At 42.3% G+C, this 27,488-nt stretch overlaps 1 protein-coding gene and 3 gene segments (V, D, J or C); 3 read left to right on the forward strand and 1 right to left on the reverse strand.

Annotated features, from left to right (window-relative positions):
• LOC135969973 (uncharacterized) overlaps positions 1 to 27,488 on the reverse strand; it is a 91,075-nt gene that overhangs the window by 5,525 nt on the left and 58,062 nt on the right. The window lies entirely within an intron of this gene.
• On the forward strand, positions 10,426 to 11,258 carry LOC102140627 (T cell receptor beta variable 7-9-like). The segment is given in 2 exon segments: positions 10,426 to 10,521; positions 10,646 to 11,258. Coding segments are annotated over 2 exon segments (468 nt in total).
• Positions 17,225 to 20,918, forward strand: LOC123572164 (T cell receptor beta variable 13-like). The segment is given in 2 exon segments: positions 17,225 to 17,342; positions 17,453 to 20,918. Coding segments are annotated over 2 exon segments (474 nt in total).
• On the forward strand, positions 24,455 to 25,064 carry LOC102140230 (T cell receptor beta variable 10-3-like). The segment is given in 2 exon segments: positions 24,455 to 24,554; positions 24,661 to 25,064. Coding segments are annotated over 2 exon segments (396 nt in total).

Raw genomic sequence — 27,488 nt, forward strand, 5'->3', positions numbered from 1 at the left:
GGCACAACACTGTGTCCTGGTACCAACAGGCACTCGGTCAGGGGCCCCAGTTGATATTTCAGTATTATCGGGGGGAAGACAGAGGCAGAGGAAACTTCCCTGATCGATTCTCAGGTCACCAGTTCCCTAACTATAGCTCTGAGCTGAATGTGAGCGCCTTGTTGCTGGGGGACTCGGCCCTGTATCTCTGTGCCAGCAGCTTGGCACAGCCTGGCAGAGTCACTGACATTCTGTATATAAACTTCCTGCCTTAGCTTTCACTTGAGAGCTGTAGGCCCCACCCGGGTTCCACTCCTTTAAGGGAAGCTTTCAGTTGTTTGGAAGGCATGTCTTCTGTCCTACCGAGCATGAAGCTCTCCCAACCAACAGAGCCCAGGTTTCCTGTGCTCTGAGAGTGCCCGCTTCTCTGCTGCATCCTCTTGCAGCTTGTCACTTCCTGGGTAACTTCAGTACAAGAGTGACTGCTGAGCCCCAGATGTGTGCTTGATTCTTTGCATTTCTTATATAGCTTAGAGCTTTTCAATAGTCTTGCACATCAAACATTCTTATTCTTCCTTTATAGATGGGAGGCTCAGGGACATTGAGTCATTTTCCCGTGTCTCCTGGCTTGTAAGGACCAGAAGTAGGAAACAAACTAGTCCATACATTTTCCACTTACTCCCCTGCTCCATCATCACCTTCTGCATCCTGGTCAGTAAGTCAGAGCCCTCACACTGTCCTCTAGTGACCAGCAGGGCTGCAGTAGAGTCTCAGATGTCTTCAGGGGTCATTACTATGGCCTCTTCAGTAGCAACTTTGAGGAATGTTAAATTTCACACTTTAAAAAAATCATTTATATGCATTTCCCATGTCTTTCCCCAGTCTACAACTTATATTTTAATTTTTATGGTGTTTTTTGATGCACAAGAATATAATTTAATGCAACAAAATAACAATTTTTTTCGTGTGTAGACAAAAAGCGCTTTCTCATATAAATGTGTAAGCATAGTTTTCTCAATTTACTCTGCTAAAATTTAATTTTGGATTTTCCCCACTAAGAATAAATGTACCTGAAATATATCTTATGTAAGAAATAAGCCAGAGACCTAGGAATGGGAGGGAAGCACACATGTTCAGTGAAGAAGAAATAGCCTGTCAAACAGAGCCCTAAAGTGGACACTGGGAGCTGATGGTAGGTGATGGTAGGAGGAGCTGATGGTAGGTGGAGGACAAATGATCACGACCCTTGTCAGTGTGTTGTCTTGTAGAAGAAAGGCAGCCAGGAGCAGAGACCAAATGGGTGAAGGTTTATGACTTGACTCTAGGGTGAAGGTTGCAGCAGGTAGAGGGAGGAATAGCAGGCAGAGGACAGAGTCACTGGCTGGCAGGGGCAGTGGAATCACCAGTTGGCTCTACTTACAGCCCGGAATTATGTCCCCAACACACAAGTTGTAAAAACTCCCCACTATTGGCCCATTTTTCCCTGACCCTGCCATGACCACCAGACTCCTCAGTGGTGTGGCCTTCTGCCCCCCGGGGGCAGGTGAGTCCCCTAAAGCCTCTTTCTTGCCTAACCGCATCCTAGCCTAAGCCTTTACCTCTGGTCTACATTATTGGAGTCCCTCCTTGGACACTTAACCTCCTTCTTTCACAGACTTTACAGAAGCTGGGACAACCAGATCCCAAGATACCAGAGAACAAAGGCAAGACATGAAGTGGCACGGAGATGCGTGAGACTGTCATCCATGACTACATGTGTAGGCATTAATAGGAGCTGAAGCTGGTGCACAGCTGATTAATCCCAGCACACACTACAGAGAAATCCCTGAGGGTCTGTGCCTTTCTCTCAAAGCCAAATAGGTGGCCTTGGTGTCCAACAGCCTCTCCCAGACCTCTATGCCCTCTTGTACCAGCCTCCTCCCCACAGCCACTTTCCTCTGCACATAGAGCTCAGTGGAAGATACAGGTGGCCTTGTCTTCACGAGACCATGATCCAGGCAGTGGAAGACATTGTCCCATAGGAGTTTCCCCAATACTGCCCAGTCTGGGGCCCTCAGATTTCTGAGCAGCTCTCCTAGGCCAGTCTCAGCTGGACGGGGGAACACATGTCACCGTGATGTGAGCAGAAGCAGCCTCTCTTCCGGCCCCTCCTACAGCTCTGACCTCAGAAGTCCTCTTACTCAGTTGCTCTCAGAAAGGAAAGTTCATTTGAAATTGTTTATTTGCAGACAGCATTGACAACACAAATCTATGTTCTTCACAACTCCATCTTCCCCACATCACTCTCATATCAGTCCTCAGCCTCCTCCATGTGATATCTGCTCCCAGCTGTCCTCTCCCTTCCTCTGCACCCTCATCTCCATGTCAATCACAGATGCCTCAGTTCAGGCCATTCGTCATGCGTCATGCTCCTCCCACCAAAGACCTTTCTACTACATGTTGTAACCTCTGGGTCATCACAAGTCTCTTCTTTTTTATTCTTTCTCCAAATCTCAGTTTAGCTACCACCATCTCTAGGGACACACTCCTTCAACAGTTTTCCTAGGCTGCACCTCCTTATTGTAAATGCTCACAGCTTATAATATGCATTAATATTCTTAGATTTAGCACCATAGTCATTTTCTCTGACTTTGTGTGACTATTTGACACTTCTCTTGCATTCTAGAATGTAAAATGCATCATTTTACAAATTGTGGATGTTTTGTTCTCCATTTTATTGTCAGTACCAACAGCGGTTCCAGGTGCCACTGATCAATCTTGAAAGAATAAAGAACAGATATTGAAAGGCCCTCTGAGTTCCCACATAGACTGTTCCAGAAGTCCGTACGCATTAAATGGGACCCTCTATCCCTTCACCTCCTAAGATCAAATGAGTCCTGGAAACAGATGAGAAATCCCTGTCATGGATGAGTCGCTGGATCACAAGCCTTTCTTTTTTTTTTCTTTTTTTTTTTTTTTTTAATTTATTTATTATTATTATACTTTAAGTTGTAGGGTAGGTACATGTGCATAACGTGCAGGTTTGTTACATATGTATACTTGTGCCATGTTGCTGTGCTGCACCCATCAACTCGTCATTTACATCAGGTATAACTCCCAATGCAATCCCTCCCCCCTCCCCCCTCCCCATGATAGGCCCCGGTGTGTGATGTTCCCCTTCCTGAGTCCGAGTGATCTCATTGTTCAGTTCCCACCTATGAGTGAGAACATGCGGTGTTTGGTTTTCTGTTCTTGTGATAGTTTGCTAAGAATGATGGATTCCAGCTGCATCCAAGTCCCTACAAAGGACTCAAACTCATCCTTTTTGATGGCTGCATAGTATTCCATGGTGTATATGTGCCACATTTTCTTAATCCAATCTGTCACTGATGGACATTTGGGTTGATTCCAAGTCTTTGCTATTGTGAATAGTGCTGCAATAAACATACGTGTGCATGTGTCTTTATAGCAGCATAATTTATAATCCTTTAGGTATATACCCAGTAATGGGATGGCTGGGTCATATGGTACATCTAGTTCTAGATCCTTGAGGAATCGCCATACTGTTTTCCATAATGGTTGAACTAGTTTACAATCCCACCAACAGTGTAAAAGTGTTCCTATTTCTCCACATCCTCTCCAGCACCTGTTGTTTCCTGACTTTTTAATGATTGCCATTCTAACTGGTGTGAGATGGTATCTCATTGTGGTTTTGATTTGCATTTCTCTGATGGCCAGTGATGATGAGCATTTTTTCATGTGTCTGTTGGCTGTATGAATGTCTTCTTTTGAGAAATGTCTGTTCATATCCTTTGCCCACTTTTTGATGGGGTTGTTTAACTTACAAGGGATGTAAAGGACCTCTTCAAGGAGAACTACAAACCACTGCTCAGTGAAATAAAAGAGGACACAAACAAATGGAAGAACATACCATGCTCATGGATAGGAAGAATCAATATCGTGAAAATGGCCATACTGCCCAAGGTAATTTATAGATTCAATGCCATCCCCATCAAGCTACCAATGAGTTTCTTCACAGAATTGGAAAAAACTCCTTTAAAGTTCATATGGAACCAAAAAAGAGCCCGCATCTCCAAGACAATCCTAAGTCAAAAGAACAAAGCTGGAGGCATCACGCTACCTGACTTCAAACTATACTACAAGGCTACAGTAACCAAAACAGCATGGTACTGGTACCAAAACAGAGATATAGACCAATGGAACAGAACAGAGTCCTCAGAAATAATACCACACATCTACAGCCATCTGATCTTTGACAAACCTGAGAGAAACAAGAAATGGGGAAAGGATTCCCTATTTAATAAATGGTGCTGGGAAAATTGGCTAGCCATAAGTAGAAAGCTGAAACTGGATCCTTTCCTTACTCCTTATACGAAAATTAATCCAAGATGGATTAGAGACTTAAATGTTAGACCTAATACCATAAAAATCCTAGAGGAAAACCTAGGTAGTACCATTCAGGACATAGGCATGGGCAAAGACTTCATGTCTAAAACACCAAAAGCAACGGCAGCAAAAGCCAAAATTGACAAATGGGATCTCATTAAACTAAAGAGCTTCTGCACAGCAAAAGAAACTACCATCAGAGTGAACAGGCAACCTACAGAATGGGAGAAAATTTTTGCAATCTACTCATCTGACAAAGGGCTAATATCCAGAACCTACAAAGAACTCAAACAAATTTACAAGATCACAAGCCTTTCTACACGACTGAATTTCCTATCTGCCCATCGCCCTCCTGGCTTGTCTCCTTATTCAATCGCCTTCCCTCACAGGTGTCCTGGATTTGGGAGTCTCACAGACACGGCACCTAAGCACTCTGAGAGAGTGATCAGAAACATAATGTCAAACACTGGAATTAAAAGGTGATGAAGAAGAAAACAAATGACTTCCCCATTCTCTTAGGGAGAGTTTTCCCAAGGCACAAATATCCCTTTGGGTGGCTTTGAGGCCATGGTGCCTGATACACTGAGCGATATTATGGGTGTCCATTTCCATGAATTGGTGGGCAATGCCAGAGACACAGAGCTCATGGTCACCAACTTCCCCCAGCCCACACCTGATTTTGGTGCAGGGCACTGAGCAGAGACCTTTGCTTGTTCCCCTCCTTTGCCAGTCAGGAAAGGCTGGTTGTGAGACAGAGGCTCCATTTACAGAGCAGGGCTATGTGTTAGTCCCTGAGGAATTGTGAGAGCCATCCTGGGTGGAAATAATCAAATATACAGTCACTAAGGATGGCCCACAGATAGAAGGAAGCCCCAATTTTGCTGGAATGATTTGCATCCAAGTTTTAAAGACGAATGAAGTTTTACCTCTTAGGCAATAAAGACCAAAAATAGACTAGCTATTTTAAATAATTGAACCTTATACAGACCAAAGTTAGAACATCTTTCCTAGGGCAGTATTTTCTTCCACCCACTCGCTAAAGCTGCATTTGAGAAAGCTGTGTGCTGTTAATAAATGCTGGAATATCATTACAATCGACATCATAATACTACTACTAATTGGATCAGAAACATAAGCTTGAAAAATGTAAAACGAGCTCTCACTGAGTTTGGAAATGTAGGCACTAGAGGGTGCTCATTTCTCTTCCTTTTCCAATCAGGGGGCTATTCAAAGCCTGTTCTAGAACAAGGAGTGAGATCCTCCACTTCCCCGTGGTGATCAGACTTTCAGGGGTAGAAGCCTTATTAGTTCATAATCAGCACAAACCGACCTCACCATCAAATGTGTCAACCCCGATGCTCACCCTCCTCAGCAGTCAGAGACTGGCTGTGTTCACCAGGAGCTTGCGCGCTTTTACTTTATCCTCGGTTTATTACAAAAAATGGGCCTCTATAGGGGGTTCCATAAACAGAAGCTCTCTATACTTTGCCCATTTAGAAACTACAAAGTCTGACACCAGATGAAAGGTGTAACTTAAAGCTTGTATGTGGTGAAGATTTTTAAATAAACAAATTAAATAACATATAAAGAAAATTTCAATAATGCTCTCAAATCCAATCCCACCTTCCATTGGTAACCAATATTAACACTCTGGTTTGCCTCTTTTCACCCCTCTTTTCTGTGTTCATGCATACCTTTCCATCCAAGTACACCTACAGAAAATGGGTTCACCTGTAGACTTTACCTGTCACATGCATACTCTTCTGTTAATATACCTTGGTCTTTATTGTTCCAGATTGGTTGATATAGACCTAACTTGCTCCTATTAGCTGCTTCATATTGTATAATGAGGGTAGACAGGTACATTCGTGCTCTATTTTCTGACTCCTAAATTCTGCTAGATCTTTTCTAAAGTGACTGAATGGCCTATTTATGCTTCCTGGTTCTCCTCACTCCACCACTCAGTTGATGATTCCAGCTTTTCCATCACTCATAGTCCTGGCAGGTCTGAGAGCTCCATTGGTTTCTCCTGCATGAGGAGACAGGAAGAGATAAAAGGATAGACATTTATCAAACCTACCAGAGACTACACAATATCTCAGTTAATCCTCATAAAGCATTGAAGGGAATGTTAGTCTTGTTTTATAGATGAGGCCAAATGAGGTTAAAGTCCAGGAACGGTAATGAATGGCCTTGCCCATGGTCTCCGAGCTAATAAATGTTGGAGGCAGATGAAGGACAGACTGCTTGCTTCTGTGTGGGATTGATAGAGGGGTCACTGGAGTTTGAGGGAGGGGAAGTCCAGAACCATCCGGGTTTTTTTTCAAATTGGACACCAGGGGTAGGGCGGTCTGTGTACCCTACAGCACTGCAGGTACAAGTATCATGGTGTTGGCAGTGGGGAGGTACTAGCCAGGTAAGTGGTTATTGGTCTGGAACCAGAAGATCAGAGCTTTGAAAAAAAATATTCCCTTCACAAGATGTAGAAGGGACATCAATGTGGATAAACTAAGCCAGGGAGCTCTGTGAAGAGTTGTTAAAATGAGGGATGGAGAAGCAACTAAGTGGTCACTTCCCATACACTAAATGTAGAGGAAAACAATGTTAACTAGAATCCCATCTGATTTTAGTCAGTTTTTCTTTTAAGTAGTTGGAAGGTGGGATAATTTATTTTCAAGGTTAAGTGAACACCTATACATCTCCTTTGCTTTGTGAAGGCTGGTGACGAAGGGAAAAATGGCACGGCCAATGGAGTCACAGTTTGTTTAATAAATACCTCAGAGTTCAAAGACAGACTCTCATGGGGCAGAAATTGGTAAATGTTCCTGTATTCTAAAATTGGGCGAATCTTATTTCTTTGAATCACAGAAAAGGAAACGCAGGCAGTGGGGAGGGACAGTTGGGAAGACGGCAGAGTGGCCGCAGGCTGTCGAAGACAAAGGATATATTATATCAAATTCTAAGCTGTGTAGCTGTGATGCAACCCTCTTCTGTCTCCTAATGGATTTTTTAGGTCTCAGCACAGATGCACACCTGAGGGAGTGATTTCTTTGGAAATTAAAGACAAGTAGCTGTGTTAGCAACAAGTCCACCTTCCAAAGCACACCTGGAAATGGAAACAAGATTATTTCTAAGGCCTTTTCTACTCTAAGAGTCTCTAACTTGTTGGCAAGTTGAGAGGTGAAAGGGTGAAAGGGTGTTGGCTGGGTCTAGGAGAAGGTGATGAGCTCAGGAAATAGACAAAGAGAAATCCCAGGGGAAAGCTTATGAAACCCTGGAGGAATCACAAGTCAAATTTCTCCCAGAAGATGGTGGCAGTGACTCACCTTCAGGTACAATTTGCTGGTGCTACAGAGCTAAGATGGACTTAGTGTGTTGGCAGTTTGCAAAATCTGGGCCATTTGGTCATTTTCTTTAGTAGCTTTTTAAAGTGAAGTTTTACTTCCAATATTGGCTTGATGTGTGGGTCCATTCTTATGGGGGTTAGGGTTAAAGTTACTCTATTACTTGAGTACCCTTGAAGTATTATTGGTCATGGAATGAGCAGGATTATCAGGAGTAGAAGGGGTAGGGAGAGGGAGAACTGTTAAGTGAAGCAGTAGGGTTGAGTGAAGAGTATTTTAGATATACGAGTACATACAGGGATCAAATCCCAGGTAGCCCCCAGCCCCTATGGAAGGAAGGTCAAGATTTGACAACTGGGAGAGTCATGATTACACCATGCAGCTTGATCAAGGAATGAGAAAGCTTTCTAGACAAATGACAGGTAATGACCCACACTGTGAATCGGTATTGAATGTGAGATGTTAAAATATATTCATATATACACTCATATATCTGAAATAAGAAGTCCACCTTACAAACCCTGAAAATATAACTCTGAAAACGTAAACCCTCACTATTACAGGATGTGCAGGTGGTTTCAGACCTGTGAAGACCTTCGAACAGGATTAAAATCCAGTAGGCAAAGGTCTCTGATTCTTTGTTAGCTACAGAGGAAGATGTGCTATGATGGACACCTAGGGGGTCTTCCCATCCCCATTCCCATCCCCATCCCAGATCCACACCTAGAGGCGGGTCAGGCAGCACAATTCAGAGAACCACCAGAAAACCTGTGAGAATAGGGATCTACTCTGAATCCAGCTTCTCTCAGCTCTGTACCCCTTGCTGTGTAGGAGTTAGTGCAGGAGAAAACTGACTGGGTGGGAAGAAAAGGGACCTTGAACCATGCCAGGGAGACCTGTGAACTGTGACATGAGCAGCAACAGCACCATCACAGACACACACTTGCCAGGCACAGGTTCATGACAGATCCTGGCCTCTTGCAGCACCAGAGCTCCGAACGGCCTCTACCTGCTCAGTCTCCCATGGGATCCAGGCTCTTCTCCTGGGTGCTGGACATGCCTTGGTTTCTCAAAACTAAGTGTGTACTGGATGCACCTGGGGGAATCTCAGCTCTAAGTATGCCAAGCCTTGCCAGAGGAACCATGTATTTTGAAAACGTATGGGGTCTGTGTTAAAAACAACAATTTCCCTTTCAGAGCATGAGGGGATTCCACGTTCCTCTGCTCAGTTGTGCTTTGTCTCCTGGAAGCAGGTGGCTCGAGAAACCTTTTTGGGAAATCCCTGTCCCTGCAACTGCTGTGCCTCAGTTCCAAACATTCCCTATACAGCCTCATAGGTCCTAGCTCCAGGTTCTATCTCCATTCATGACCCTGTGCTCACACAGACCTCTTGAAAGCAGGTAACGGGGATGGAGCAGTAACAGGTGTGAATACATGCTACTTTTGGCATCATCTATGGGAAGCAATGTCAGCTGGAAATGCACCAGCATGAATTTTATACTATTGTGATGTAGCACTTCTGAGATTGAAGGTACAATGGCATTTTCCAAGCTGGTCAACCAAACATCTCACTCCATAAGCTGGACACATGTCCCCTAGGGGCGTGGGATTCTGTGGGTCTCCTTTTGCCAGCAGCAAAGACCTTGCTCAACCATCTCCTCTGCTTTGCTTCAAACTTTTCCTCCACTTTGCAGGATCTTCTCAAATCTGGGTCTAACTTGCCTGCGGTGAGAGGAATTGTGACTATTGTCCCTCACATGAAAGACGGTGCCCATGGAGTTTTGAGAGTTAAGTTAGGAATGAAAATGAGAAATTAATTGCTCATAATACAGACTGTTAGGAACCCCAAGGATTAATTCAACTCCCTATTTTTTAATTGTACTACTCCCATCAGAATGTCAAGGGTAAAACAGTTCTGACTCTTTCTAAAGGCTGTGGAACATTTATTTATTTCAGAGGTGACTTAGAAACACAGGAGGTGTCGTGATAAGTAGTGGAGACAAAAAAGAAACAGTATTGAGATTAATACATTCATATGGGGAATTGTTTAATTGTTCTTTTTTTAACCTTTAGAATGAGTTGAAGATCCCAACTCAGCTTGGTGCCTGCCGGAGGCAACATTTCTTCCCTTACCCCTCTGAGCTGTGAATTCAAACTCTTTCAGGAAAAAGACCAGCAATTCTCTCCTTCACTTCCCAAACACCTCCCACTCCTACCCAGACCATGGATGGGCAGGAAAATGCAGGAACAGAGCCAGAAACAGGAGATCTCCAAGGAAGGTTGACAGTCAGTACTGGGATCTTCTGTGTAAAGTGCTGTTGAAGCAGCCAGGTGGCACGTCCAGCCGACAAGGTGAAAGGAATAAGAGAAGTGAGAAGACTTCCCAGAGGTGGAGGGTGGAATGCGGGCAGCAACCCCCTGGAGGGCTGAGTGGGGAAAACAAAACGGACCTAACAGAAGCTGTGTGTGTGGAAACCCACTTCTGACTTATCACTTTTCATGAATTGTATGCTTCACGGTGTTACACTGTTTATTGTTTCTGATGAGTGACAGTAATTATTTTCTTTCTTGCTGGTACATAATAAAGTGGTGCGCATCAGAGTTGCTGCTATCTTAGACTTAATTAATCAGTATCAGGTGATCCTGAGGCTCAGTGATGTCACTGTGGGAACTGCTCTGTGGGGACAGGGACGTACCTCCTTCTCTGCTCCTGCTCACAGTGACCCTGATCTGGTAAAGCTCGCATCCTGCCCTGACCCTGTCATGGGCACCAGGCTCCTCTGCTGGGTGGCCCTGTGTGTCCTGTGGGCAGGTGAGTCCTTAGAACACCAAGCAATCACATTGTGTCTGTGTGTGTGTGTGTGCACGTGTGTGTGTGTATGTGTGCGTGATGACTACAATTGTTTTCCTCCTGTTCCCAACTTCTATCTCCACAGATCACGCAGATGCTGGAGTCTCCCAAGACCCCAGACACAAGATCACAAAGACGGGACAGAATGTATCTTTCAAGTGTGTTCCAATTTCCGAACACAACCGCCTTTACTGGTACCGACAGACCTTGGGGCAGGGCCCAGAGTTTCTGACTTACTTCCAGAATGAAGCTCAACAAGACAGATCAGGGCTGTTCAGTGATCGGTTCTCTGCAGAGAGGCCTGAGGGATCTATCTCCACCCTGATGATCCAGCACACAGAGCAAGGGGACTCGGCTGTGTATCTCTGTGCCAGCAGCTTAGCCACAGCATGGCACAGTCGCCTCCTTCCTGTTCACAAACACTCAGGCACTTACTTCTCCTTCCAGCTCTCAGAAGCCCTGAACAAAGGAGCTGCCCTGCTCTTTCCTCAGCAAGGAGAATGAATGCATTTGGAACTTCAGGTGTTCTTCTGATACTAGGAGGTCAGAAAATAACCTCTGAAATACAGGAACAGGGAACACTAGGTAGTAATAATTGTGGCTTATGGATTTCTGGGATTCCTTATATATAATTCAAATTTCCATAATTAGGATATAACAGAGCTTGGTCTCAGGGATAGTGACTAACTAAATATTCTCTTATAGAACTATGAAGTTTCAGCACATTCTTATTAAACTACTGTTACCACGTGGTCACCAACTCAGACCTACAATCTGCCAAGGAGTGGAGAAGCCAAAAGCAAACACTGTTAAGGCCATTTACAGCTACCACCCTTGGAAGACAATTGGAATATTTAGTAAGAATTTCCATCAAAATCAATTATTCAGAAATAACGATTATACACAATAATGCATATTAACTCATGTTTATACATTGCTTTTTTCCTTCTGAAAATCTTGTAGTCATTCTGTGCTTAATTTCCTTCTTCTCCAGTCTAACTTTAAAAAAATAGAAATACAAATTGAGATTGGTTTCATAAGATAAATCCCTCCTGGGAAGGTGTTAAAGGGACACAATTCAAAGAAGACCTGAATATAATTATATCAACTACGTAGGATTCTTTGAGGTTTCCAAAGACGATGTACCAATTTACATTCCCATGAGAGGTATACGAGAGTTTTGGATGGAATTTTTTTTTTCTCTCTCTCTGTGGATTAGTTTTTCCCTGTACTAATAGTTTCTCTTGATAAACAGAAGTTCTTAAGTGACAATCATTCCATGTTTCTTCTGTTTCAGTTAGTGTTTTGTATTTTGGTGTCCACTTTAGGAAATCCTTGCTTACTTCAAAATGATGATGTTTTCTTATATTTCCTTCTAAAATCTTTGTATTTTCCACTTTTCACACTTAGACTCACAATCGAACTGGAATTAATTCTTTGCAGGTGATATAAGGAAGAGGTCAAGTTTTATTTTTCCAAATGATTATTCAATTTACCCAATACTATTTGTTAAGTGGTAATAGTTTTGCCATCACCCTGTAATACCACTTTTGTCGTCAGTCAGTCATTATACATGTGTGGCCTTGTTTATCGGATCTCTATTCTGTTACATTGGTCTGTTCTGTCAGTTCTTGCACTGATAATACACTGTCTTACTACAGCTTCCTCCTCATTCTTAATATCCGGTAGAATAATTTCTCAAGCTTTGTTCCTTTTTATCAAGTGTTCTTGAGCACTCTTGACACTTTTTTTTATATACATTTTAAAATCAGCTTGCCAAGTTATTCAAGAAAAAGATAACAACTGTTGGGATTTTTGTTTTTGTTTTTGTTTGTTTCCAACTGACTTAAGTGCATCGCAGAACAAAGGTAAAAATATTAATAGAAATATAAAATATCTACCACCCAAAAATATAAAATACAAACTATCTGGCATCAATCAAAAATTACAGACCTGCAAAGAAGCATGAAAAAGGATCCATAATGAAGAGAAGGATTAATTAATAGGAAACAACTCAGAAATGACAAATTGGCAGACAAAGAAAGTCAAATAGTTATTGTAACTCTGGTCTGTAAGTTCAAAGTTTTGTAGAGATGGGGAAAGGCATAATGAGGTCCAAACAAAGCTTCTAGAGATAAAAATTACAATGTCTGTTATGAAAAATATACTGGATGAAGTTAACATCAGATTAGACATTACAGGATAAAATATTAATAAACTTGAAGAAATAACATAAACAATTCTTAATGAAATATGGAGAATAAGAGGAGGTCATCAGTAAACTGAGGGACAACTTTAAGTAGTTTAATATGTAATTAGAGTCCCAAAAGCAAATTTTTAAACTTAAATTTCTTTAAAGGATAATTGGCTATTTACACTGAAATAATTCCAACACAGTGCAGGGATTCTAATATATGCAAAAGTAAATCTATAACAAGACTAGCATAAAGACAGGTGAGGAATAAATGAACACATGTATCATTGGAAGGTTTCCATAATCTGAGTGAAGTCACTTGAAGGTAGACTGTGTTAAAGTAGAGATGCATACTGAAAATCATAGAGCAACCACTAAGATGACAAAACACAGCCAACACAATACAGAGTTAAAAAAATGCTCAAATAATCCATAAAAACAACATAAAAAGATAAAAGGAATATAGAAGCAATGGGATTGATAGAAAACAAATAGAAGATGATAGACACAAAAGTAACCACATCAACAATCACATCAAATCTAAATAGTCTAAAAGCACAGATTGTACTATTATTATTAAATAATATCAAAAAACAACTATATGTTGCTTATCAGAATACTATGAAGACTCAGAATGTAAAAAAATAAAACAAAAGTATGGAAAAAGATGTACTATGCCAACACCAATTAAAGGAAAGCTAGAGTAGTTATGTTAATATCAAACAAAATAAATTTCAAGCAGAGAATATCTGAGATAATGAAAGTCATGTCCTAATGACAAAAGTATTGGTCTATCAAGAGGTCTTAACAATCAAATACTTATGTACCTGAAAATGGATCTTCAAGATACCAAGGCAAAAACAGAACTGCCAGGAGAATTAGACAAATCCACAATTACAATCAGAGATTTCAATACCCCTCTTTTAGTAACTGGTTTAATGAGTTGACAAAAACAAAGACGAGGCCGGGCGCGGTGGCTCAAGCCTGTAATCCCAGCACTTTGGGAGGCCGAGACAGGCGGATCACGAGGTCAGGAGATCGAGACCATCCTGGCTAACATGGTGAAACCCCGTCTCTACTAAAAAAAATACAAAAAAAACTAGCCGGGCGAGGTGGCGGGCGCCTGTAGTCCCAGCTACTCGGGAGGCTGAGGCGGGAGAATGGCGTAAACCCGGGAGGCGGAGCTTGCAGTGAGCTGAGATCCGGCCACTGCACTCCAGCCTGGGTGACAGAGCGAGACTCCGTCTCAAAAAAAAAAAAAAAAAAAAACAAAGACAAGTAAGGATACAGAAGATATGAACTACACCAACAACCCACTTGACTTGACGTTTACAGAACACTTCATCCAATAGCAGCAGAATACATGTTCCCTTGGAGTGCGCACTGGCTGTGTGCCAGCATGCACTATGCACTCTGGGCCATAAAACAAGCATCCATGCATTAAAAGTATTCAAGTCAAACCAAGTGTGCTTGCTGGTCACAGTAAAACTTCATTGCAAATCAATAAGAGAAAGATTTCTGGAAAAGTCCTAAATATTTCAAAATTAGATAATAGTTGTCTAAATAACTCATAAGGCAAAGAATAAATCAAAAGATAAAAGATAATTTACAATTATTTTAATAGTATCTTTTGGTCATTTTTTTTTTCTTTTTGACCAAATACTGGTGAGAATGAAGATAAATGGATAAATGAGATTTCTTTTTTTTTTTTCTTTGAGACAGAGTGTCACTCTGTCACTGAGGCTGGAGTGCAGTGGTGCAGTGTTGGCTCACTGCAACCTCCGTCTCCTGGGTTCGAGCAATTCTCCTGCCTTAGCCTCCTGAGTAGCTAGGATTACAGGCGTCCACCACCACGCCTGGTTAGTTTTTATATTTTTAGCAGTGATGGGGTTTCATCATTTTGGGCAGGCTGGTCTCGAACTCCTGACCTCAGGTGATCCACCTGGCACGACCTCCCAAAGTGCTGAGATTACAGGTGTGAGCCACTGTGCCTGGCCCAGCCCTTTCTTTTTTGGGGGGAGAGTAAATTGTAAAATCCTTTTCGTCTAATAATTTAGCAACAAACATCAAAAGAGTTAAAATTGCTAACAGTCCTTGACTCAGAGTGTTTTTTGTTTAATGAATTTATTTTAAGGAAATTGCTATATATGCATAAAATGTTTGAGAATGTTCAAAAGAATTATTTTAAACTGAACAAATATAAAAATATATCAAAGTTGGTAGGATGCTGCCAAAGCAGGACTGAGAGGAAAACTGAAGGACAGGGGATAATTTTCTATTCATTCTCAGGCCAGAACTACCCTGATACCAAAATGAGACTAAGAGATTCCAAGAAAGCTACTATTATCTCTCAGGAACACAGATTCAATGATCCTTTTACAATTACAGCCTAGAGAATCCAACAATATGTAAGAGGGATAGTACAACACGGTCAAGTAGGGTTTATCTCAGTAACGCAGTGTTGGTCTGACATTTCAAAAAACAGACTATGTCATTTACCTTATCTGTACTAAAAATATGAAAACTATATGCTATCTATAGATAAACACTTGATAAAATTCAACATCCTTTCTTGATGAAAACTGTTATCAAAGTAATAAGAAATTTTCTTCCCCTAAAAAAGGACGTTTATGACATCCCGTGGTTAAACAGGAGAATATTTTTGCAAGCAAACTGTGATAAGTCAAAGATGCATATTGTAATTCCCAGATCAAATACTAAAAACAGCAAAAAGAGGATAAAATAGTCTTTTTAGCAAATAGTTCTAGAAAAATGTCATAATATGGAAAAATAATGAATCTCTAGCCTTATCTCACTCCATAAACCAGATGTGGGCAAACTATGGCCTCGGGGCCAAACTTGGCCTCTGTCTGTTTTCATACAGCTCAGAAACTAACAATAATTTTACATTTTTAAAAGATTTTAAAAAAGCAAAAATTAAAGAAGTAAAAACGTTAAAAAAGTAAAAATTGTTACATATAAAAATATAAGATATTCAAATTTCAGTGAACATAAATGAAGTTCTGTTGGATCATGGCCACAGTCATTCGTGTATATATTGTCAATGGTTGCTCTTGCACTACAATGGCAGAGTTGAGTAGTCGACACAAATACCGCATGATGCACAAAACTAAAAAATTTATTATCTCACCCTTTACAGGACAACTGCTGACCCTTCCCATAAACAAAAATTAGTAAGAGACACAAAAAAATCCCAGATATCAAAAAACTAGAACCCAAAAGCTTCTGGAAGAAAACATAGCAAGCTCTCTTCATGATCATAGGGTAGGCAAAGATTTCTTAAAGACAAAAGAATGTTCTAACCATAAAAAAAGCAAATTGTTCTTTATGCAAATCCCAAAAAGTTCTTCAAAATATATTAAGAAAAAATAAACGTAATCTGAGAAAGGGCTGGATTCATATTATAAAGCATTCCTACACATCAATCATAAAGAAGACAATTCACTAAAAACAAAAAATTGACTAGAGTATTAAAAAAATTAAAGATATAAAAGTAAGCAGTTTCTTTTCATGAGACTAGTGTGCTTATTTCTCCAGCTTAGGTGGTTGTTTCACTGATAGCAGGTCACTGTCAGCTGCCTCTAGGAATCACCTTTGGTTGAAGGGAATGCTTTGTCCAGGTCTCACCCCATTCCTATGGCAGCTGGCATCTAATGACTGGCTGATATCTCCTTTCCTACACCATTATTTGATGAAATTTAAAATTTAAATTTAAATGTAAAAGTTTTGGTTCTTGTTTAGAAAAACATTTGCTTCTCCCTCACTACCCTGTGCAAAAGTTGAGTTTGAGGCAGGTAAACCTGAAATCAGCAAGAGCTGGAAGCACCCAGCCTCCCTAGTCAGGGTCCTTAGCGCTTTATCATAGTGACTACACACTGGCCACTGGAGGGCACTGTGGATCCACTGAGTGGGCCACTGATAGCGCTGTCTGGGAGAGAGAGGGTTAAGGGAGACAGTCTTGATTTCGTCTCTGTATCAGGGATATTACTAGATGAACCGGAGGTAGTGCTGGCACAGGAAGAGTTAATCATAGCCTTATCAGATCAACCGATATGCATGTGTATTTGTCATGATAGGAAGCCATGAACTGCAGCCTTATGTGACCTCTCTAGGTGCCTAAGTTTGACAGGGAGTGTGGGGAGGGTTTCAGCAGGGCAGCCTGGATAACCCAAGCCTGGCAGAGACTCAGGAGCATCTGCCTCAGATGAAAATCTCAGAAGCTGTGGGGATGGCTGTCTGCCCGGAAGCCCGCCTCCCACCCCTTGCTCAGCACAGCTAGCTTCCCCTGCCCTCTGCCCTGCAGGAAGCTGGACAGGATGGGGGAAAGCCTGAGTTAGCTGAGTTAGTCCTGGAGTACAGGGTGCCTATGGGAGCCTACAGGACGATGACATCAGAACAGTGACATCACAGTAAAAACCTCCAAAAACGGTGAGGAGGAGCAAAAGCCCTGCTTTCTCACCCCAGGAAACCGGCGCCCTGAGAAGGGAGATGCTTGGTCCTGACCTGCCTGACTCTGCCTGGAACACCAGGCTCCTCTGCTATGTCATGCTTTGTCTCCTGGGAGCAGGTGAGTCCTGAATACAGCTGGGACATCCCTGCATCCATAGCATTCAATTGTTGCTGAAGTATCAAACTCTCCTGAGCTGAGTCTTCAGCTTCTGTCTCCTTCCTCCACAGGTTCAGTGGCTGCTGGAGTCATCCAGTCCCCAAGGCACCTGATCAAAGAAAAGAGGGAAACAGCCACTCTGCAATGCTATCCTATCCCTGAACACGACACTGTCTACTGGTACCAGCAGGGTCCAGGTCAGGGCCCCCAGTTCCTCATTTCGTTTTATCAAAAGATGCAGAGAGAAAAAGGAAGCATCCCTGATCGATTCTCAGCTCAACAGTTCAGTGACTATCATTCTGAACTGAACATGAGCTCCTTGGAGCTGGGGGATTCAGCCCTGTACCTCTGTGCCAGCAGCTTAGGCACAGCCCTGCAGAATTACTGGCTTTCTGTACCCAAACCCTCCTGTCTCAGTTGGGGATGTAACAGGGAGAAGGAGGTGCGGGCTGCCACACAGCTTTAGCCAAGCCCCAGAGATGCTTCTAGTTCTTTTCTAACATTTTCCCCCGTCCTGCTGAGCTCAGTGAGAGCTCCTGCACTTGTGGGCTCCGGACCCACTAGAAGTTCTCACATCTTAGCCAGTACTTTTTAATTCCTAGCAAGTGGTGGGAGCTCGTACTCTGTGCCAACATATGGGCATGTGTTTTAGTGTGTTTTCTGTTGCCATACAGAATACCTGAGACTGGGTATTTTATAAATAAATGAAATTTGCTTCTTATAGCTCTGGAGGCTGGGAAGTCCAGGGTCAAGGACCCATATCTGGTGAGGATCTTCTTGCTGGTGAGGACTCTGCAGAGTCCTCAGGTGGCACAGGGCATCACATATGAGGGGGCTCATGAAAGATGGCCAAACTGGCTTTTATAACAGACTCACTCTCATGATAACCTACCCATTCCCTCTATAACCCATTAATCCATGAATGGATTAACCTTCACGAGGGCAGAGTCCTTAAGACCTAGTCACCTCCCAAAGGTCCTACCTCTCAATGCTGCTGCATTGGGAACCAAGTTTTCAATATATAAATTATTTAGGAACACAGTCAAATCATAGCAGTGCACATTGTGTTTTTTTCTTCTTTTTTGAGACAGGGTCTCACGCTGTCACCCAGACTGGAGTGCAGTGGTGTGATCATGGCTCATTGCAACCTTGAGCTCCTGGGTTCAAGCAATCCTCCTGCCTCAGCTGCTTGAGTAGCTATGACTACAGGGAAACATCACCTTGTAGTGACGTGTCCCCTTGCCTGGCTATTTTTTTTTAATTTTTATTTTTTGTAGAGATGAGGCCTTGTCATGTTGTCCAGATTAGTCTCAAACTCCTCAAATGATCCGCCTGACTTTATGTGTTTTAATGCAAAGATATACATTAGTATATCCACTTTAAAAATGAAGAAGATTTCAGTGTACTATTTTATAGATACAGAGCTGTGCCTCATGAACTTCTCCAGTATTTCGTATTTCTAAGGATCAAAGCCAGGATCCAAACCTATGACTCCATGCCTCCAAAATAAAACTTCTAAAATTCTATAGTGTTTCCTGGGCCTTGGTCAAGGAGCTACAGCAAAGCACTATTCTTCCATCTCAAGACTAGCCAAGCAGTAGAAGAGAGTCACATATTATGGAATGTGGTTACTATGGCTTATGGCCTGCCAACCTCCAGGACATATAACTTCTGGCCAGAGAATATTTGTTCTGTCTTAGTTCCATATAGAATGGGGCCACAATATGTCCTAATATAGACGTATAGGGACAAGGGGCATTTCTAATACATCAGAGGGTTCAGTCAAGGAAACAGAATCCTCTAGGAATTCCAAGGAGAATAGGAGTTAATACAGGGAATTAGTGGTTATAAACTACTGGAAGGCTGAGAAGTGGGAGGTTCTCAGAAGGCTGAAGCTTGCCCTCAGGTCCGCCACTAGTGATCAGAAAGGCTGAAGTTGCTACTTTTGCCCAGGTCAGGGACTACTGGAAATAGCTGAGAGTCACAGTGGTCTTGCAGTGACCAAGAGGGGGATTCACAAGAAAGTATCCAGATGTCGTTGCAAATCCACCTGTCTGTTGCTGTCAGATAAAAGTCTTTATTCTGCTTCCAACTTTTCCACAAGTATAGCTTATTGGGGGAAGCAAAACTGTTTTCAGAAACTTGCTCTCAGGAGAATCTGGGACATGTATTTTCAAGTCTTCTAGCTCTTGCAATGAGAGAGAGAGAGATTGTTGGAGGACATTTAAGGGTACTCAGTGCCAATAGACAAGCATCAGCACACCCAGCTATGCAGCAGAGAAATGGAAAGCGGGAGAATAAATTTTATATTTTCTGTCAACTTGTCCATGAAAATTTATTACTTGTATATATATAGTTTTGCTGTTGTCATTTAGTTGTTGTTCACTTGTTAATTTATTCAGTAGATATTCCTGGAATACCTATTATGTTAAAAATTTCCTTGGAATACAGAAAATGAGATGTAATTTTTCAAATTACACATTTTGTCTTTAAGAAATCTAAAGTCTGGCAAGATAATATATTCCTAATTATTCATACATGCATTTACAACGTATGAGAGTCATTTGAATCAGTCAGTTTTCTGGCGTGGAACAGATGACACATTCAAAAAGGCTGAAGTGAAAACAATTTAATCAAAGGACTGTGTTCAGAGGGATAAACAGACTTAGGGACACAAGGAGTGTTCGAGGGACGAGGGGTTTCCAGCACACTGAGAAGCCAGTACAACTCCTGGGCCTATGGAGAAAGGGGTGGGAGGGAAATGCTGTGTTCCTGGAGGTGCATGCAAGTAATGAGAAAAGTTTTCCAAAGGGAGGAACTCAGGACCAGAAGCTAGGAAGGGGAAGCCCAGATATACTGAACTCTCTCTTCACTACCCTTCACTATCCAGCTGGTGTCTGCCATTGGAAAGCCCAGCCAAAACCTTGGATAGCACCCTTTGCTGAAATCAGTCTTCAGGGGCACAGCCCAGGGCAGTACAGGGCAGGGAGGTGAGAGTGGGTTGCGGGGAGCATTGGGTGCACATGTACAACAATCAGCATAGCAGCTACCAAGTGTATGATGTGCCATTTGCAGATGCATATGCAAGTACACAGTGGACAGAGACCAACTTAATTCTACCTGTTTTATGTAAATTTATAGAAAATTCCCTTGTTGATTGCTAATAACAAGCAATATTGTTAATCCCATTTTCTCTGGGCCATATACGAAGTACATTATTTCAATTAATTTCTTAAGAACTTCATAAGGGAGAACAATTCACTCCCATATTACAGGTAAAAAACTGTTAGAGAATTTAGATAATTTTCTAAAGGAGGTACAGCTAACAAATATTGAACTTGGACTCACACCTAGGCCATACTAACTTTCAACCTATGCTTGAAGTTACTCCACCCTATACATTTTGGTAGAGGAAGATACCTTCAACATTGGAAACATTGATCCAAATGTCCCTTTTGGAAACAATGCATCTGACACAAATCATTTGAATAACATCTTTCACGTGGGAGGCTACATGCTAAAGAGGAAGGTCCTTGGAGATGAGGAGACCTCAGTGGTTCATATTCCGATTCCTTGGGTCAGTGACTTGAAAAACATTTAGCTAAGTTTTGTCACTTGTAAACTGAGGCCAGTAATATATGTCTTACAGAAATTTTAAACTTGTAAACAAGACAAAGTCTAATACATAGTATAGGCTCAATAAATCTTAGGTCCCTGTGAATTTTCTGACAAATCTCTAGTCGAGCAGTTATTTACTTTGTGCAATCTGGTAACAAAGGCAGACACGAATTACTTTTGTCTGATTCACCTATGATTCAGACACAAAGTCATCTAAAATGCCGATATAGTAGTCTGATCATTCACTGGTAAAAGTAACATAAACAGTTGTGCCTTAAGAGAAAGTGAAAAATGTTGCATCTTACAGCATTTCCTGCTTGATACTGAGTCTGATATGCAAGGTGTGATGCTCCCAGAAAGGTGTGAATTCAGAGCAATCCTGATGGATTCCATCTCCTGTTGCTCCAGCACAAACTCAATATTGTACCTTTATCCTGGTTTCCCCTCTCCCTATTTCATTCTCCCATCTCTCTTATTCCTAATTCCTGAGATCCTTTCCAAAGCAAACTACTTTCACCAAAGCCCACATCTCAAACTTTGCCTTCAGGGTCAGCTTAAAACTTTGACAGTGATAGAATGGGATGACCCTCTAAGACACTTCTCTTTGAAAAAGGCCGTGGTTTTCTTTTAGTTATACTGCCATGCATTCATTCACAAGTCTTATAATGATATGTGAACTATCTCTTCCAAGTTCATTTGGACTCATTCTGAGTTTCCAACAGACTCACATGGGTCTCTGCTCAGTTAAGGCTCTGAGCTTATTTGTAACTGAATAGACTAAGTTTATGTTTCACAGCTTCAGGGTCTGCCTGGACTCAGAGAACCATTCATTTCTTTCTTTAGTCATTCAACAAAAATTTAACGAGCGTATGTGTAGAGTAGATCCAAGTTTTGTGGAGCAGGTGGCTTATAAAATTTTAGGGATCGCTTTGAAAAAGAGAAGACAAAATGACAATGTCTTGAAAAAATTCTGTGCAGGCCCAGGCACAGTGGCTCATGCCTGTAATCCCAGCATTTTGGGAGGCCGAGGCAGGTGGGTGATTTGAAGTCAGGCGTTCAAAATCAGCCTAGCCAACATGGTAAAACCCTGTCTCTACTAAAAATACAAAAATTAGCCAGGCATGGTGGTGGGCACCTGTAATCCCAGTTACTTGGGAGACTGAGGCAGGAGAACCACTTGAGCCCAGGAAGCGGAGGTTGCAGTGAGCAGAGATCACACCATTGTACTCCAGCCTGGGTAACAGAGTGAGACTCTGTCTCAAATTTAAAAAAATAAATAAATTCTGTGCAAGTGAGAAGGCCTAAAGTTATTCTTCATTGACTTCATGGCAAATCCACTTCTAGCTAGTTATCGTGTGTAGGCACCATGTAAATGTTTGAGAAACATTAGCACAGAAAACAGACAAAGCTGCAAAATAAGGTGTATGTTTTCAACAAAAGAAAATTTGTAAATCAATAATGATCAAGAAATAAAAATGTAAATACAAGGAAAATACTCCTGGTAGATGTTTATCTCCCCAGAGAAGTCAGAGTATTGTTGAGAATTCTATTGGTGGATCACACCTTATTTATTGATGGATCACACCTTATTTTGATAACAATTCTCAGTGCTCTTGGATTCCATATGCCCTACCCTAAAGAATCTGAGCCCTGAGATGGAAAACTTTCCTGTCCTGTCCTGACTCAACCATGGGCAATGATCTCTTTTTCTGTGTGCCTTTTGGTATCCCAGGACCAGGGGAGTTCTTGGCATAGATGAGAAAGCTCTTCCTGGGATTGCCAGGCCCCAGCCACAGCCTCTCCATGGGGGTGTTCATGGGTCTCCTCCCTGTCTCCACTTCAGATTCTGTATCCATTCTCACTGGAGCATGAGTGTAGGAATTAGCCACCCAGGTTACATCAAGATGTGCAGTCACAAAAAGGGAGCCTCACACTGAGATGTAACCTGTATCTGAAATAACAATAGTACCACTATTGACTGGATGTAGCCATGTGTCACTATGTATTCTTTGTGTCTTCACATCTCTTCCTGTTGTATTTTAAAGCATTTCATAGTATGTGGTGTTGCCTAGTAAAGCATTCTCATAGCAAAAAAAAAAAAAGTATATATGTATACATATGCATATATATATTCTATCGGTTCTGTTTCTCTGGAGAAACTATATATATATATATACATATATATATATACACACACTCTATATGTATACAGAGAGAGAGAGAAAGAGAGAAGAGGAGAGGAGAGGAGAAGAGAAGAGAAGAGAACAGAAGAGGAGAGAAGAGAATAGAAGAGAAGAGAAGAGAAGAGAAAAGATCTGTTAGGGAAATTGGCTCACGTGATTATGAAGGCTGAAAAGTTCCCCAGTATGCCAGCCATCTGCAAGCTGAAGATGAAGCAATGCCAGTAGCATGACTCAGTCCAAGTTTGAAGGCCTCAGAACCAGAGAAGCCAATGTTGTGTCTCTCAGCCCGAGACCAAAAACCTGACAACCCAGGGAATTGCTGGTGTAAGTCCCAGAGTCCAAAGGTAGGAGAATCTGGAGTTCTGATATCCAAGGGCAGTGGAAGACACATGTCTCATCTCTGAGAGACAATGCAAATTCACCCTTCCTGTGTCTTTTTGTTTTATCCAGGCCCCCAGCTGACTGGATATTGCCCATGCACATTGAGAGTAGATCTTCCCCACACAGTTCATCAATTTACAAGCCAATTTCCTCCAGAAATACCCTCGCAGACATACCAAGAAACACTGCTATACCAGTATCCAGGTATGCCTTCATCTGGTCAGATTAACACCTAAAATTAACCATCACACTACCAGCGGGAACACACAGAGGTCTGAGCTCTGATGATGAGACTCCTGTGAGGTGAACTAATGTGACAGAGCATAAAACAATATACAAATTATATGGACCCTAACATTAAGACTTTTTGAAACCTTCCCAGATGTCAGGTGGCTCTTTTAACAGAGGCCATTCCTGTAGGCTGACATCCAGTTATCCAGAGTTTGAGAAAAGATAAAATCTAATAAAAGGAACTTAGAGGCAAATTTGAGGAGATGAGTTCTAAAGGACACCAGACTGCCATGAGAATGTCCCTTAGACTACATAAATATTAGAAACAATTAAAACAGCATAAAAATGAAGAATTGTATCCTAATGAGAACAAAATATGCAGAGAGGAATGCATTTTCTTTCTAAAATCCTGCAAAGAGCATATGCACTTATGTCTTTAAAAGTAGTCTACAGATTATTCCCATTCTGAGCTATTAATTGTATATATGCCCTATAAAATATTGCTGTACATATCATAAATTACATATATTCACTCTCTCTCTATATATACACACACACACTTTATTTTTGTGGAGAATGGAAGGGGTGTGGCAGGTTAACTTTGCAGCTCAACTATTTGTCAGGGGCACTGATGTTATCAAGTCACTGAGAACCTAAGTTCTATTTCCCCGAGCAGGGCTGGGAGACACGAGATCCTGGCCTGGACCTGAAATGGGCACAAGGTTCTTCTTCTATGTGGCCCTTTGTCTCCTGTGGACAGGTGAGGGCTGGTCACAGGTGGGCTTCCTTCCCTGGAATTCCCAAGGCCTCAATAAAAGCCTTTTTCTTGGGATTACAGCATCAAGGTCTATTGTTTTCTATAACAGGACACATGGATGCTGGAATCACCCAGAGCCCAAGACACAAGATCACAGAGACAGGAACACCAGTGACTCTGAGATGTCACCAGACTGAGAACCACCGCTATATGTACTGGTATCGACAAGACCTGGGGAATGGGCTGAGGCTGATCCATTACTCATATGGTGTTGAAGACACTGACAAAGTAGAAGTCTCAGATGGCTACAGTGTCTCTAGATCAAAGACAGAGGATTTCCTCCTCACTCTGGAGTCCGCTACCCGCTCCCAGACATCTGTGTACTTTTGTGCCAGCAGTGAATCCACAGTGCTGCACGGCTGCCTCCTCTCTGCACGTAAAGGGCAGTTAGACTGAGGTTGCTCTGTGTCTGTCCCCACCCTGGGCAGTCCAGGCCTCCACAGGAGTCAGAGAGCCCTGGCCAGCCTGGAGGCCATAGAGCAGGGGCCTTAGGACCCTCAGTGCTGACGTCCATTCCTACCCCAGTCTCAAACCAACTGGAGGTCACCCCAACACCCTTAGCTTGCCTAGTCTCTCTTCTGCAGCTCTTGTTTTTCTGCTTTTAGAAAGGAAAAGGCATCACTAGTTGAGATTAGTGATAATTCTCTTAACCCCGAAGCCTGGACTTCTTCTCTCACCTGTGGCCTTCAGTGACTTCTTCAGCTGCTCCTTTCCCCATCCTCCACTATCCCTTCCACTCACAGTCACGAACCTTCACTCCTGACCTCTGTTCCTGGCTGCCTTTCCTCTACGGGGCAATAGCCTCATGGGGCCCTCTCTCGTTTGCCCTTCACCTACATCTCCATCATCATTTTGCACAAGTCTGCCCTGGTTCTCTCTACTCCAGCCACACTCCTCTATGTTCAGTTATTTCCTCATATGTGTTATGTCGTTTTGATGTGTTTTTACAGATTACTTTTTTTGCACTGAGCATATGTTCCTCCCTCTTATCCCCAAGTCTCTACTTAATTCCTTACATGAGAGTATATTTCAGGTACATTTACTCTTAACTATAAGCAGAAAAACTTAAATTTTACTAGAAGAAATTAAGGAAAATATTTTTATCCTTTGAGGGAAGACTTTTTTAGTGGAAATACAAAAGAACACAAGCCATAAAAAAATAATACTGGCTGGGCAAGGTGGCTCATGCCTTTAATCCCAGCACTTTGGGAGGCCAAGGCAGTGTATCACTTGAGCCCAAGCGTTTGAGGCCAGCTTGGGCAACATGGCAAAACCTCATCTCTACTAAAAACACAAAAATGAACCTGGCGAGTGGGCAGGCGCCTGTACTCCCAGCTACTCTGGAAGGTGAGGCATGAGAATCACTTGAACCTGGGAGGTGGAGGTGGCAGTGAGCTGAGATGGCAGCACAGCACTCCAGCCTGGGCGACAGAGTGAAACTCCATCTCAAAACAATGACAACAACAAAAATTAAAACCTGACATTAGCTGTATTAATCATGTATCAAAACACATGATAAAAAACGAAAAGTCAAGCCACAGCCTGGAAAAGACATGAGGAATGCATGCAAATGAAGAATAATCAGCATGACAAAGACCCTTTATGCTCACAAAAGTGCCTTGGCTCCCCTTTGGTTCCAGGCTTCAGTTGTAGTTAAAGGGCTGCGAACATATGAAGAGATTCTGAATAACTGGATGTGTGCAGAACTGATGTGGGCAATCCCAAGGCTGGTCCTTAGTAATAACTTGTGGCGGCCACGCGCGGTGGCTCACGCCTGTAATCCCAGCACTTTGGGGGGCCGAGTGGGTGGATCAAAGGTCAGGAGATGGAGAACATCCTGGCCAACATGGTGAAATCCCATCTCTACTAAAAATACAAAAATTAGCTGGATATGGTGGCGGGCGCCTGTAGTCCCAGTTACTCAGGAGGCTGAGGCAGGAGAATCACTTGAACCCTGGAGGTGGAGATTGCAGTGAGCCAAGATTGTGCCACTGCACTCCCGCCTGGTGACAGTGGGAGATTCCGTCTCAAAAAAAAAAAAAAAAAAAGAAAGAAAGAAAAGAAGAGAAAAAAGAAATAACTTGTGGCACTGTGAAGGGAGTCCTCAAGTAGACACAGAAATTAGCTGCAAAGACTCATGGGATATAGCATACAGTTGCACTTACCGTTGAGATTTATTACAGTGTCATAGTAAATATTCAGCAGTGGATCATATGAAGAAAACACACAGAAGGAATCTAGAGGAGTTCACACACTGGCTTCCTTATGCTCTCTTCCTCCCAGGAGGGGTCACACAGATCTCACTTCTCCCAGCAACAAAAATGCATTAACACGTGTGCAATGTTTCTGCCTGTGGAGCTCATCAGAGACTCAACACCCCAGAGGCTTCAGTGGAGGCCGGACATGGAGGCACTCACTGCCTCGTATGAACCCAAAATCCACAGCCCAGAAGGAAATCTGGTGTTCAGCACAATACTGTTTGCGATATCAGTCTAGGCACAATGAGCTACTCCTCTCAGGAGAAACTTCATGTCAGTGCAGGGCACTGCTCACCAGACAGCTTCCCAGATGCCAGCCAAATGCCAGTCTTGCAAGCAGAACTTTCTAAGCGCCGCAGTCTCAAGCCTGCTGTTGACTGTTTTCTGTACAGATACCCTTCAACTCTTTTGCCATGCCCTAATAAACTTGGGAGCTACGCGATACAGATTGACTAACGATAATACGGAAGCAGCCTGGCTCACTGGGTCGTAATTTGGTGAAGAGCCATGGAAGAAAGCCACTTAGGTCCTGCTGGGCTTTGTGGACACGGGAAGTAAGACTTCATAGAATTAAGCCAATGAAATTTTAAGATTTATTTTTATTTTGTTTTCTGTAGCA

The sequence above is a fragment of the Macaca fascicularis genome, chromosome 3 (assembly GCF_037993035.2).
Source record: "Macaca fascicularis isolate 582-1 chromosome 3, T2T-MFA8v1.1".
Lineage (NCBI taxonomy): Eukaryota > Metazoa > Chordata > Mammalia > Primates > Cercopithecidae > Macaca > Macaca fascicularis.